Source organism: Sorghum bicolor, chromosome 1, assembly GCF_000003195.3.
Source record: "Sorghum bicolor cultivar BTx623 chromosome 1, Sorghum_bicolor_NCBIv3, whole genome shotgun sequence".
Taxonomy (NCBI): Eukaryota; Viridiplantae; Streptophyta; class Magnoliopsida; order Poales; family Poaceae; genus Sorghum; species Sorghum bicolor.
In genome coordinates this window covers 1,473,030-1,486,404 of record NC_012870.2, presented here as the reverse complement: position 1 = coordinate 1,486,404, position 13,375 = coordinate 1,473,030, and the positions used below count along the sequence as shown (strand labels likewise).

Sequence of the window (13,375 nt, the reverse complement as noted above, 5' to 3'; positions counted from 1 at the left end):
TAGGTCTCCAGCGTCAGGAGGGCTGGAGGAGGCTGAAGATGCGTGCGAGGCCCTGTTTGGCTCGCTAAAATTTAGCTAATGCTGATTTGTTATGAGCGAAAAATAATCTTCTTTCACGTTAAAATTTAGTTAATGCTGATTTCTTATGAGAAAAAAGTAATATTAGTATGGCTGATATTTAGCTAATGCTAATTTGTTATGAGCGAAATTCCTTCACTGAAAAAATATGGCTGATAAGTTTTAAGGGAGGAGGCTGGCTGAAGATGGATCTGAGGGCAGCCGCGTCAGGAGGGCAGGGTGCCACAGGCCGGCCATTTGGCATGCATGCCCCGCGACAACCACCTTCATCAGGCCTTTTAATGGCGACCCAAGGAGAATCAAAGGTTCGGGTAAACTCGCCGCTCCCACTGGCCACGGTACGCCTTTGCGTCAAAGGAAAAGAAATAAGGGCAATAGGACACGAATGAAGAGAAACAGTGATGATTTGCCCCTGCTCTATGAGAATATTCTTTTGGAACATTGCAGGCAATATATGGATGTAACATCAAAACATGACACCCTAATTTTTTGTTGTCAGCAGTAAGCTATATCTATATAATTCTGCAGATTAACAATAACAAAGATTACTCAAAAAATACTACAATATAAGGCTGATTCTAAGCTTCGCTTGATCTTGTATCATCAGCATATTCATTATCTTGGGTTTCATCTAAGTTAGCCCCATTATCCCCATCAACATCCATATCTGGGCCACCTTCTGAAGCTTTGCCTTCGGTGGAAGGAGGCACATGACTACTCGCAGCCCTGCTGGTGTAATTGCTTTCTTCTGTAATGTTAGCCCCGGTGTGTTTTTCAATCATTCCAGAAATAGCTAACTTCGGAGACCATTCAAGAACATCATCAATTATGTTAGAAACCTTCTTTTGGTACCTAACAAGAGAGAAAAAAAATAAAAAGGTTAATAAAGCTTATTCAGAACATTCAATCAAACTTCATTGCTGGTGACAACTTACAGAGGGCACATCATTAACCATGTTAAGGACACTCACGCGGCATGAGTTCACGTGACAGATCCATAAATTAGATTGTAAGTACGAGAAACACCATCTTATCAATAGCTATATGATTTGCTGAAAAACTGGACACACCTATAGAAATTTTGAAGTAAATGGCATAGTAGTAGTAATTTTGGCAAATTTTGGCAGTTATTAAACCTAATGGATTGAACATTTCCAGGCAGATAGAGCAATTGGCAACAAGTATTGTGATGCCTATCATATTGTTTTATGTGGAATTTGTGGAAAGAAAGAAACCAGTGAATGTTCAAAAATGAAAGCTCCACCCCTCATGGTAGCGCTACACGCAAATGAAGACAGAGCAGTAGCAGCGTGTTTTGCAATAGCAGTGTGTTTCCTGAAACATGTAATGTGGGCCTAGATGAGCAGCAGCAGCGTGTTTCCTGAAACATGTAACGAGGGCCTAGACCTTTGACTGTATCCTGTGTGTTCTGGGGACATCACGTAATCCATTGGAGCAAAATTGTGTTCTTTCTTTCCCTACTTTAATGCATGGCAGTGCTCCCGCCACTGTTCTTCCAAAAAGTAAAGGCAAGGATATAGATACTGATCGCAGAAAACAAATTACCTGGCTCTAGCAGCTTCGTCAGGAGCATGGTGCCTAAGCAGTAATATCACCAATAGAGCAACAAGAGCATAGAAAAGTCTTGATGTCCACTTTGGCCGCTCCCCTTCATCCTTCTCAGGCCAAAAACGAACAAGTTCTCTAAATGTTGTCTCCTCTGCATTTATGTTGGGAAAGAACCACACGCGTTTCCCAAGGAGAACCCATAATATGCCAAAGATAGCAGCTCTTACTGCAATTACATTGGAAATATTAGACAAACAGGGATTACCATAGAGATTTAAAAAAATGAATGCTAAGCCCAGTAAGAAGAGGGATGAACCCTGGATACATAAAGCAGCAAAGCTAAAAAACTAAATGATGGAATATATCATTATTATCAAGTTAAAAGATGGACAAAAGAGCACCATGAACCACTACAGCATAAACAAACAAAAAGAAAGAACAACAAAGATTCAAATGGTAAAACTATGGCATCATAACAAATGCAAAATAAATCACTGGTAATCCATTGTAGTGCTCCCTACGAGGTTATATAAAATCAACATGTAGAACCAACATACACCAAATATGAAGAATTTCAAACTTGTTTATGATATACATACAAAACTAAGAAATTCTAAAAAAGAAAACTGAATCAGTGTTTACCCAAAAAAATGATGCCTGGTTAGCCAGCTTAAATTCAAGAAAATTTGGTAATCCTCAACACCCTAAGGTTTGTGGCAAATGGAACTAAACCAGGAGAAATTTTGGTAAATCCATAACACCCTATGTCTTGGTAACTAGGACATAAACCAGGAGAAGATTTGGTAAATCCTCAATGCCCCATGTCTTGGTAACTAGTTTATTGCAAGAACTGTATTATTACTGTCATGGGCAATATTTCCTATCAACAATGCCATACCACAGTAAGCTCACAAACTTATGATTTCTTGCCCTGGCTTCAGAATAGTGATCTGAACCAAATATGAAATAATAATTGTACAAGTTCTAAGCAATTCTTCTGTGCTACTCCACAGCTACCAATTGTGTAGTGAAAACAAAATAACAAACGCAAGGGAATCTACATTGCCAGCTGGTTACCACTGGCAGCTCTGGTTTATTGGGTGGATCCCATAAAAAAAATCATATGGTCAAAAAAGAAAGGTTAGGATGTGCTTGAATTGGAAGGGTTAAAAAAACAGATTTTTTTTTTATTGTAATGAAACAGTGCGAACATCACTTCAACAACAACCAAACTCAGCAAGTTTGGTGAAGGCTGGAGGGGAATAGTACCTATCCACCTAGCATGTTGTGCAGTTTTTTGTAATTGAAAAGTATGAATCTTTGTTTGTTTATTGAACCACTCTGTACTCTGTAATGCCACTGTTACATTCTTGAAGAAGAATGATCAAACATAATTTACTCTGAAACATAGTGAGTCAACTGATAAAGCAGCAGCTTGCATATTAGGTTTTAATCCGTGACTAGAAATATATGCAACAGCAAGGTTATCAGTATATACTACAAAACTTCCAGTACGTCAAAACAATGCATATGACGGGGGTGTGATGTAGGAAGTGTGCACAACACTACACAGGAAAAAAATTGTACCTCATTGCTCAAATATGCCTCATGACTAAAATGTGATATTGAAAGTGTCTACTTAAGCGTAATGTTTGTCGTGAATGAAATACAGTTGGAGAGGGAGGGAGAGAGATTTTACGCAAAAGAATGGAGACGATGAAAAGTAGAGCTCCAGCACATGAATACAGTACAACAATCTTGCATTGGTATGGGTAAACTGGAAATAAGCAGACTGCCAGTGCAAAAAGAGGCCAAACAAATGAAAGAATTGTCTGCCACAAGGTCCGCCTTTTCAGAAACATCCAAGCAAAAAAACCATCATTTTCAGTGAACACTTGTTCCTGCAAGAACAAATCAAATCCACTTGCATAAGACCAAACTTTTCAGGAAGAAAATAACATTGTAACACATTCTATAGTGAGTTGTTATGCATAATCTCACATCATCAAAGAGAAACTTTATACATACCAGAGCTCTAGCTAAGCATAGGTTTGACATTAATTCATAAAGACAGACAAAATACAATGAAGACACTTGGTCAAACCAAATTAACACCATACTGATTTCGATTCATTTCAATATGAGGGCAATAAGGGAACAAATAGAATTAACTAGAATAGAAAACTTACACGACAGAAGAGTAGAGAAGTTATTAGTTTACAATGATGGATCTTGCTAAATAAAAAGTGATATTCTTTAATTTACTTCATATTTGATTTGAAACCTCACTGATTTTACCTCATTCAAAATATTTCTTACTGTCATAGTAATTACATCTATTAACTATAAGATTTATAGAAATCAGATGGTAAAAGACAAATTTCTGCGTTATGTTAGACTCGCATACCTTATTTCAAAGTAACTGTAGCAAGCAGAAATGTTAAGATAATTAGAGCGGAACAAATTATCATAAGAAAACATTTGCATGGTATCAAGAAAGAAATGAAATGATGCAGCTGTCATGTAGAATTATTGAAATGTGGATCTTAGCTAAACTTACAGAGTTACAGTACAGTATGTCGCCAGTATATCAGTCACCTTTCGCTATGGGTTGCTTATATGCTGTCTAATTACCTATTGACAATTCCAAATCTAAACTACTTATAACTGCTCAGGTGCATTGAAAACGCCCCTTTACATAAAAGGGTGTCTTTACTTGAAAAAGAATATAGTCATATACAGTTTGCAAACATCCATCCTTTCAACTAAAAGGTGTCAGATAATGCATACTTGAACTATCTAAAATCTGGATGCTATTATGCTAATAGATTTTGATTACCATGATCATAGTTACAAGGTGAGGTGGTGAAACATCAATGCAGCATGAAAAGTCTTTATTCTTTAAGAGCCATGAATAATTAGAAACACAGTAGCAGTGTTTTCCTAAACGCTAAACAGTAATCAGTTCTTCATCTATACCATTTAGCCATTATTCAGGCTATATGGTCCATTAAACGAGCTAAACATCCAATTAAATGGGATAAACGGACAATTAAATGGAAACAGCATACCCCCATGTAGCAATTACAGTGTTTAAATTTAGGAGAACATCGCACAGTATTAACAAGTAATCTTAACCAACAGGATCAGAAAAATATAACATACATATTATGTTTTTCATACGAAGCATATTTATAATACTTACATTATGTATCTCCAAATGAGCAGGCCATGATGATAGCTTTTTCTTGCCAGGCCTCACAGTTTTCATAACTCGATCACACCTTATCACAAGGTTCTTGGTCAGCAAAGTGTTGACAATGTCTTCCACTTCTAAATCCTTATCTGGCCCCAAAATTTCCCTGACTTCTGGATGATTCTTGATGAAGGTATTGAAATCTTTTCCACGAAAATACTCCACACGAGTTTCTTGCATGATTGCCCATCTCGATTCCAGTTGTTTGTTATCCCTAACCTTCTCAGCGAACAATTGATAAACATCTTTCTTCGGAGCTGACTTCTCCTTCTCCTAAAAAATACAACAGCATCAGAGAATTAAACAGTCAATAATAACCCTTCTAACCCATTGACTGACTAATGAGAGAGCCTTCCCAGGCCAAAGAAATGAAATCTTCTAACCACCATTCCATCCACAGGACCCAATTCACACATGCCACGGGTTTATCCAGATCTACGAAAATTTTGAATGAGAAAAAGTAGCCAAAATCTAACTAACCATGCGAAAACCCTAATAAAATTCCGCAAAAACGCATCGCATCGCGTGAACCCTGGAGAATTTAGAGAGAGGAATCCAACAACCGCGGCCCCGAATGCACAGCAAAGTGTTGGTGGCACCAGCAGCATCTACACCAAATCTAAAACAGGATGACCAGGCAGGCAACGTGTGGAGCAGAGGGGAGCGGAGCGGAGGGATGAAGCTCACCTGAGGTGCGGCGCGGGAGGAGCGCGAGACGGGGCCGCCGGCCTTCTTCCCCTTGTCCTTGTCCGACGACTTGGCGGCCGTGGCCTTGGCTCCCTTCCCCGCCATGTCGTCGGTGGAAGGTGGAACCTTACCCGGCCGAGAGCGCCGGAACGGAGCGAGAGTCGGGCGGATCTCACGCCAGATTCGACCAAATGTTTCGGGGGATTGGGGAACCTCGCTTTGCACTCCCCTAGAACTGGAGTGGAGCAGCGGGAGGTGGAGGTGGGCTGAGCAGGCCCAACTCACAAGAGAGGGATTGAAAACAGTGGGCCTCGGGCCCCCTAATAATCGTTAAGAGGAAGGACTCAGCTTGCTTATTCGTTTGGCTGAACCATAGAGAAAACCTTGTGTGTGGTTTGAGCTCTATACACTTGTGTTTTACTTGTGCTCTTTACAATTCCTTGTATAGAGATGTTAGGTTTTGTTCTCCCTAAGCCCTAAGGTGCTGGTCTTGTTAGTTTACCGAACCACTGAGATTGATTGAAAACGACCACCATCTCCAGTGCGTGATGCAACGGATTATATTACACTCTGGACTTGAGCCCTTAATAATCAATCAATATGGATTCATTCATGTATTTCTCGTGTGAGCAGTGAGCGCCAAAAAATGGTCTTCTCAAATGTGTTCACGCTTTGACTGAATGAAGAATTTCTGTCCCTGTCTGCCTATCTATCTTTGGTGAAATTGTAAGGCGGCAAGTTATTGATAGTTACTCTCACTCGAGAACAGGATGGTTTTGCTCCTTCGTCGAATGACATGCCAAACAAGCATTTCAGAAAGAACAAAGAAAAGAAAGAGAGAAGCAGACACAGCCCCATGAAAACAGGAGTCGATTATTCATGACTTGCCCGTGAGCTTCTGTATGGATAAAGAACATGCCTGTAAGGCTGTAAAGTTCATTTCCGGAATACTGTTGGCACTTGACCATCACAGCAGCGCAAACAATTCAGCCAGGAGCTATTCCAACCAGACCCACAAAAGAACCAGGAGGGTCATGGAATTTTATTCTTATTCTTCAGTTCCAACCGCAAAGTTTGGAGAAGGAATTCACGCAGGAGACTACACAGAGGAAACCTCAAACTGGACAACCGCATGGCACCACAACGTACACTGACGAAGTGAGGATGTTCAGACGATGCAAAACAACAAGACACCATAAGCTAAGGCACGAGCTTAACTAGCACTAAGGGTATCAGGTGGATGACGATCCCCACATCCTTCTCTGCTTTGCTGCATTTTGTGTGAAAGGTAACAGCAGCGCTCCAGTCCTGCCTGCAACAATGGTAGGGTGGTTCAGAAACAGAGTTCAGTAAAACGCCCAAAGTTCCCATGAACAATTGAAAGACATAGCAACTGCCTGCAGTCCTGCACTGCAAAGTTTTCTTGGGTTTTCACATGGGATTGTTGCTACGACTTACAACCTAGTCCGGATAGCATATTTTGAGCTAACATCTTTTGAAATAGAATGATTAATTACACATTCTATAAGTTCATCAAACACAGATCTCTGCTTGAATCAAACAATGTGTGTAGTCTGACCATTTGAACAGAGTATAAAATCTAGTATTATTGACATTGACATGCACTGAATATTTGTCACACATATTCTTGAACGTCTAGCATAAACAAGTGCAGATCAAGTGCTTGCAAAATCTCTCCGACTAATAAGGTCATAGTTGAGTAGTTGACTAAGCTTTTCGGTACAAGTGATCCATGGAGAGACTGCAGAGTTTCAAAATGACAACTTGTAACAACTATTTCTAGTGTCTATCAGAATTCTGGATCTTTGGAAATTTAAAGGCATAGCAAGTTCGGATATTGCATTTAATGAACACACCTTAAATCAATTAAAAAGGATCCATGCTTATGCTAAAGCTGTCACTTTTCCACTAGTATTATAGTTAAAGAGTGCTGATAAAAATAATAACAAGTACTAAACTGATGAATCATCATATGAATGAATGATTTGGCAACATGGAACGACAAAGATGTTACTAGAACCGTAGAACGGCAGGCAGCAGATAGTATTAGTACCTCAAGTTGCCATCGCCTAGCATAACAAGTTCGGATACTTGCAAAATCTCTATGACTAGTGGAGGTCATAGTAGACTAAGCTTTTCATTATAATTGATCCAAGCTACAAAATGGTCAGGTTTTGGAAACTTAAGCCTACCAAGTTCGGCTATTGCATAGTGTAGCAGTACAGAACTTAGCCTGTCAACACACCTAAAATCAAATTTAAAATGCTCAAGCTAAAGCTGTCTCTTTTCCACTGGCATTCTAGTTAGTCAAAAAGAGTAGTGACTAGTACTTACTGGACTGGTGAATACATACTCCATATGAAGATTTGGAATCATCTTGGAAGAAGAAAAGAGCACTGACTAGTAGTATGGCATTGGATCAACAGGCAGCAGATAGTAGTAGTACCTCAGTTCAGTTGTCATCGTCGTCATCGTCGTCATCGTCCTTCTTGATGCAGGTGGTTCCACCCTCTTTGCTTATGGGCAGCTTCATGTTGCCGAAGGGAGTGTCGACATCAATCTTTCCCTTGATGGTGTACCCCGTGCCCCTTCCCCTGATCATGTCCCAGACAGCGGATCCAAAGTCCTTAGGCCTGAAGCTGAAGGGCACCTGCATCCTGGTGATCCCCTGCTTCTCGATCTTGGCGGTCTGGGTGAGCTCAGCGGAGGCGATGCTATCGTCGCCGAGCCACATCTCGTACTCGAGCAGGTTGAGGCCGAGGTCGAAGTCGTTCTTGTTCTCGAGCTTGAGGTGGAGCGTGGCGGTGGTCTCCTCGAAGGAGAAGTGGTGGAACTTGATCTTCTCGACGTCGACGTCGGGCTTGTACGGGATGGGGATCTCGCCGTCCTTCTGGATCGGGATCTTGATGCGGCCGATGATGGGGACGTCGACGAGGAGCACGACGCGGACGAGGTAAGGGATGATGCTCCCCGGCTGAATGTCCTTGTAAGTGCTCCGGATGTCGTCGAAGACGAGCGAGACGGGGATCTTGACGGTCTCCTGGCCGTGCGCGTGGATGGTGCCGGCGTCGGGGATGAGGCCGGACACGAGCTTGCGGCCGTCGCTGTCGATGAGGTAGTCGATGTCGACGAGCGGGATGGGCACCGGGTTGGGGTTCTTGATGAGCACGTCCACGACGAGGTCGGCGCGGTGAAGGCTGATGTGCGGGATGTGGATGCCGCAGACGTCGGCCGTGGGCTTGCCGAACCCGACCGCCTCCTCGATCTTCTCGCCGATGTCGTGGATGAAGTCCTTCACCTTGTCAATGAACCCGCCGCCGCCCTGCTCCTTGTCGCCGTCCTCGTGCTTGTCCTTGCTGCTGGCGCCGCGCTCGGTCACCGTGGGGTCGTTCTCCGCCGACGACGACATGCTCGCTCTGCGCCTCTGCTAGACTGTTACTCTGCTAGAGAAAGAAAAGGTGGGAGCAAGCCAACGTGCGTGAGATGCAGATCGGAGGACGAGAGAGATCTGAAGCGCGAGGGCGAGTGCGAGATGCTTAAATGGGGGCAGAGGGGAGGAGTGGTGGTGGTTGACCTGAGGGGGATCCGCAGGGGACGAAGCGAGTGGAAACCGCGTGCGGCGTGCGCCCGTGCCTGCGGGAAGAATGGTCGGGCGGTGGGGGGAGGGAGAGGAGGAGGATGGTGGTGGTGGCTAGGCCTTGTGGGCTTGTTGGTCGGTGGGCGAGCTCGGCGGGGTCCAGCCTGCCAGCGACGGACAGCCCTGGGAAGGCAAAGGACTCGGTGGTGGTGAACTGGTGCTGACTGAGACTGACAGAGGCAGCAAGCACGTGTATGAATGTGGGTGGACCGACCCTTTTGTCAATCCAGCTCAGCTTCAGCGATCGCCGTCGCCGATCCGAGGAGCGGAGCGGATAGCCGGAGAACAAGCCCGCAGCATGCCAACATCTCCCTAGCAAAAATCGAACCTCGTCAGGAACAATCCGGGTATGGCCAGCTCACGTGTGTTTCACTAGGAGTTGCTTTGTCTTGTTAAAGTTTATTGTTGATTATATTAAATATTTAGATACATGCATAAAGTTTTTAAATATATACTATTTATAAAATTAAAAATATAATTAGAGAGTAATTTGCGAGATAAATTTTTTAAATTCGATTAGTCCATAATTAAACAATAATTATCAAATAAAACAAAAATACTATAATACATATCACCCTGTAAAAGATGCATTGAGCCATAGAGGCGAGGGATGGCCGGATGGGTCATGAATGTCTCTAGCTTCCAATACTCCATTGATCGATCCGGTAGCAATTTATCGCTTCGCTTGCGTCTTGAGGCTCAACACTGCATGTCTTTTGGTTGTGCCTCTGGTTGGCCAAACTATAATTTGGTCCGTAGTCCCCTTTTCCTTGACTAGTGACTAGTTGCCTTTTTTGGTGGGGTTAAAACTCTTTAAAAATATGATGTCACATAATAATCCCACGTAGGGCCCATGAAACAAAGTAAAACGAGCATAATTTAAAGAGCATCACATGTGACCCTATTTCAAAATTATTTGCTTGGCACAAATCAGCTTTCAACAACTTATAAAGTTGCTAGAAAAGCTATGACAAACGAGTCATGCACGTAGGACGACCAGAGTTAGACATCTTCATGAAACTCTTTGCATCCTTCATAAATGGTAGAAATAGAGATTTTAGAAAAAAAGTACTCTCTAATAGCTTTTCTAAATGGTCATCTACTCATCTAATATAATCATTTTCAATTCCGGATTTTTCGCTAGCCAAAAATAGAAAACGAGAATGACTCTCTAAAGTGTATATGAGATAAAATCCGGAATAGAAAATGATTATATTTAGAGAATGACTCTCTAAAGTGTTATAATCATTTTCTATTCCGGATTTTTCGCTAGCCAAATGATTTTTATGCAAATAATTCTTTAAATAATGATTTAGAGAGTGAGATTTAAAAAAGCTTTTAGAGATGCTCTTAGACTGACTCCAACATAGGAATGCAAATACAAGTCTCATTCCTAGGTTTGTGTCATGCACAGTGAATAGATAACACCGTAAGAACTCAGCTTCTCCAACAGCGAACGCAGACACGGTGGTGGCAGGGGCCGAGCAGGAGCAGCAGCCGACCCTGCCCTATCCTCAACGACGCCGGCACACCCCCGTCGAACCATGGGAAGGGCCTCTTCACCGAATTTGGCAACGGCGAGCATCGGTCCTAGCGTGGCTGGGCGAGATGGCAACGCGACCCCATGGTGGCAGCACTCGGATGGTGGCGCCGCTCGGCACAGTGGCGCTCGGCACCGGCGCTGGAGGAGTCGCCGTTGCGACGGCACCGAGCAAGGTGGGGGGAGGGGGTGCGCCATGGCTCGTCGTCCCGCCCGGTCGGCCCCTCCTGGCGCTGACACTGCGGTGCGGACGGATGTAGCAGTTCGTCATCGAGCTCATGCTACAGATGCACGCTCTACTCCGCAAGCTCGGCAACCAGACCAGCGCGTGCATTGTCCACTAATACCCATGGCAGCGGCAAACCTCCCAGCAGTAGACGCAAACAAGGAAACCAACGCCGGATGCCGCAGAGAATGGGTCGAGGAGAGAGAATGACACATTTCTGCGTCTCATCCAGGCTGCTATCCGAAATGAGTTCGGTGTTTGGGTTAGTTGTTTGAGTCTTGTTTTTTTAAGACAAAGTGTTATTGCAAGACATATTTTTGGGTCTGGGTACTATTGTTGGAGTCAGTCTAATATACTCAATAACTATGAGAGAGTTGCTATATTTTAGGTGCCCAAAATTTCAAACAATTTTAGACAACCAACTAATAACACAATTAAAAGGAAGATTCATGGGTTTTTTTTTTTTGCCTACATTCAAACAATATAAGAATACATGGGTGAAATTTGTTTTTGATTTTGCACGCCACATTTTGTATGCAGCCACAGTTTACCTAAGTTTACGCGACAAACTACGGAAACAACCTCTACCATTGGTTCAACTTGTTGTACACAAAGTTAGAGTTGCAAACAATTTTGGTTCAAAATAAAACTCAGAGAAAAAAAACTGTTTGAAACGCGGCCGTTTTTCACCAAAATGAAAATCCGTGCACACTCCAAGCCGTGGCGTCCTATCCTTATCTATCCAGTGGACGCGACGCCAACAGCGTCAGCGCCTCCTCCCGCTCTCCTCCGCCCTGCGCTCTCGCCCCCCTGCCGCTCGGCCCCCCTTGGTCCCTCCAATGCCGCCACCCATGGCGCTGCTGCCGCTCTCCTCCACCGCCGCGTCCGCCGCACTCCCGCACTTCCGCCCCTGCCCGCCCGCCGCGCTGCTTCTGCGCCTACCCTCCGCCCGCGCCCGCGCGGTCTCCACCGGCTACGCGGCGTCCTTCTACGGCGGCTCGGCGATGTCCGCGGCCGGCGGCGCGGACGAGGAGGAGGTCGGCGACGAGTCGGGGTTCGGCCCGGGGCTCGGTCTCGGCGGCGGCGGCCTCGGGATGTCGGCCGCGGAGGCCGCGCTGGCGCTTGAGGAGCGCGAGATGCCGCCCTGCCCTCCCGGCCTGCGCCAGTACGAGACCATGGTCGTCCTCCGCCCCGACATGTCCGAGGAGGAGCGCCTCGCCTTCATCCAGCGCTACGAGGAGGTAATCGCATTGCCTCCACTCCATATTAGGATTTCTAAGCATACAAAATGGGTACAGAAAATGCAGAGAGATTCGAAGCCATGTTCTGTACAAGTATTCAGAACAAATATTTTGCAGTTCAAGATTACGCACACAGTAGCAGATTGTGACATTTGTAAGCTATATCGAGATGATCTTGAATTTTTCATCCGTCGGATAATTGTGTTCCTCCTTCCCAATGAACTTCTGCTGCATCCATCACTGTATTGTAGTGTAGTAATGGTTATCCATCAATCAGTAAGTTAATTGCCATTCTATCCTGAATTCACCATGTATGTTAATCGTATTCTATCCTGAAATGTGACTGTAAATAGTCTAACCACAAGCCTCTCTGATCATAATATGTTCACAGCATCATCCTTATTACCCTTGCCATCTACCTCTCTGTGCCATCTCTGTGCTTGGTGCTTCCCTTATTCAATTCCTGCTCAGCTTGGTGCTTCCCTCTCTGTGCCTGCAGCTGCTGGTCGCCGGCGGCGCCATGTACGTGGAGGTCTTCAACCGGGGTGTCATCCCGCTGGCATACAGCATCAGGAAGAGGAACAGCCGGACCGGGCTGCCATCCACCTACTACGACGGCATCTACCTCCTCATCACCTACTTCACCAAACCGGAGTCCATGGACGCCCTGCAGCTGAGGCTCAACGCCGATGACGACGTCATCCGCTCCACCAGCTTCAAGGTCCGCCAGCGGAAGGCCGTCTAGACGCCTGGGTTGGAAAGCTTCATCAGGCCTTGAATGAATATTTTGTTCATACCATACAAGAATTCTGCTGTACTGCGGGTAGATGTATGCCTCCTTTGCCATGATTGAGAAGGAAAATGTTTTGGTCTTTTTCTTGTCTTGTGGACTTGTGGTTCTTGAAAATGGACGTCTGATCGTCGTTCACCAAAGGAACACTTTAGCAGATTCAAATGATGATCAGACAGTCTGTTGAACAAATGCAGCATAATCTATAACGGTACAACCATGTACAGTGCAATATTGTGGGCGCGAGTGATAAGCCAACTAGACGAGTGCAATGAGAGACATTGGACGTCTTCAGATTCACCTTAATCACACACGTGTTAGGGTAAAATG

The 13,375-nt window shown here is 44.4% G+C and overlaps 3 protein-coding genes across 4 annotated transcripts; 1 reads left to right on the top strand and 2 right to left on the bottom strand.

Moving 5' to 3' along the window:
- Positions 465-5,845, bottom strand: LOC8080166. Its single transcript, XM_002463496.2, has 5 exons — positions 5,591-5,845; positions 4,853-5,176; positions 3,347-3,548; positions 1,645-1,873; positions 465-930 (listed from the first exon to the last, which is right to left on the bottom strand). The coding sequence occupies exons 1-5, from the start codon at positions 5,693-5,695 to the stop codon at positions 657-659; spliced, it is 1,134 nt and encodes a 377-aa protein (XP_002463541.1). The 5' UTR covers positions 5,696-5,845; the 3' UTR covers positions 465-656.
- Positions 6,589-9,343, bottom strand: LOC110431230 (desiccation-related protein At2g46140). 2 transcript variants are annotated; one of them, XM_021450026.1, is made up of 3 exons: positions 9,186-9,343; positions 8,058-9,051; positions 6,589-6,902 (listed from the first exon to the last, which is right to left on the bottom strand). In XM_021450026.1, the coding sequence occupies exon 2, from the start codon at positions 9,018-9,020 to the stop codon at positions 8,064-8,066; it is 957 nt and encodes a 318-aa protein (XP_021305701.1). In that variant the 5' UTR covers positions 9,021-9,051; positions 9,186-9,343; the 3' UTR covers positions 6,589-6,902; positions 8,058-8,063. The 2 variants fall into 2 exon arrangements, with proteins under 2 accessions (XP_021305701.1, XP_021305705.1); XM_021450030.1 differs by having other exon boundaries at positions 8,058-9,054; positions 9,186-9,326.
- LOC8060897 (30S ribosomal protein S6 alpha, chloroplastic) lies at positions 11,760-13,265 on the top strand. Its single transcript, XM_002466072.2, has 2 exons — positions 11,760-12,255; positions 12,755-13,265. Exons 1-2 carry the CDS (start codon positions 11,854-11,856, stop codon positions 12,998-13,000), a joined length of 648 nt encoding a protein of 215 aa, XP_002466117.1. The 5' UTR covers positions 11,760-11,853; the 3' UTR covers positions 13,001-13,265.

Bases quoted from the DNA above. Each gene is read 5' to 3' on its own strand.
- LOC8060897 (XM_002466072.2), top strand. From the start codon at position 11,854: ATGCCGCCACCCATGGCGCTGCTGCCGCTCTCCTCCACCGCCGCGTCC. The intron at 12,256-12,754 runs GTAATCGCATTG...CTGTGCCTGCAG, and splicing joins TCATCCAGCGCTACGAGGAG to CTGCTGGTCGCCGGCGGCGC.
- LOC110431230 (XM_021450026.1), bottom strand. From the start codon at position 9,020: ATGTCGTCGTCGGCGGAGAACGACCCCACGGTGACCGAGCGCGGCGCC.
- LOC8080166 (XM_002463496.2), bottom strand. From the start codon at position 5,695: ATGGCGGGGAAGGGAGCCAAGGCCACGGCCGCCAAGTCGTCGGACAAG. The intron at 3,549-4,852 runs GTAAGTATTATA...TTGTTCTTGCAG, and splicing joins CTCATTTGGAGATACATAAT to GAACAAGTGTTCACTGAAAA. The intron at 931-1,644 runs GTAATTTGTTTT...CTCTCTTGTTAG, and splicing joins GACGAAGCTGCTAGAGCCAG to GTACCAAAAGAAGGTTTCTA.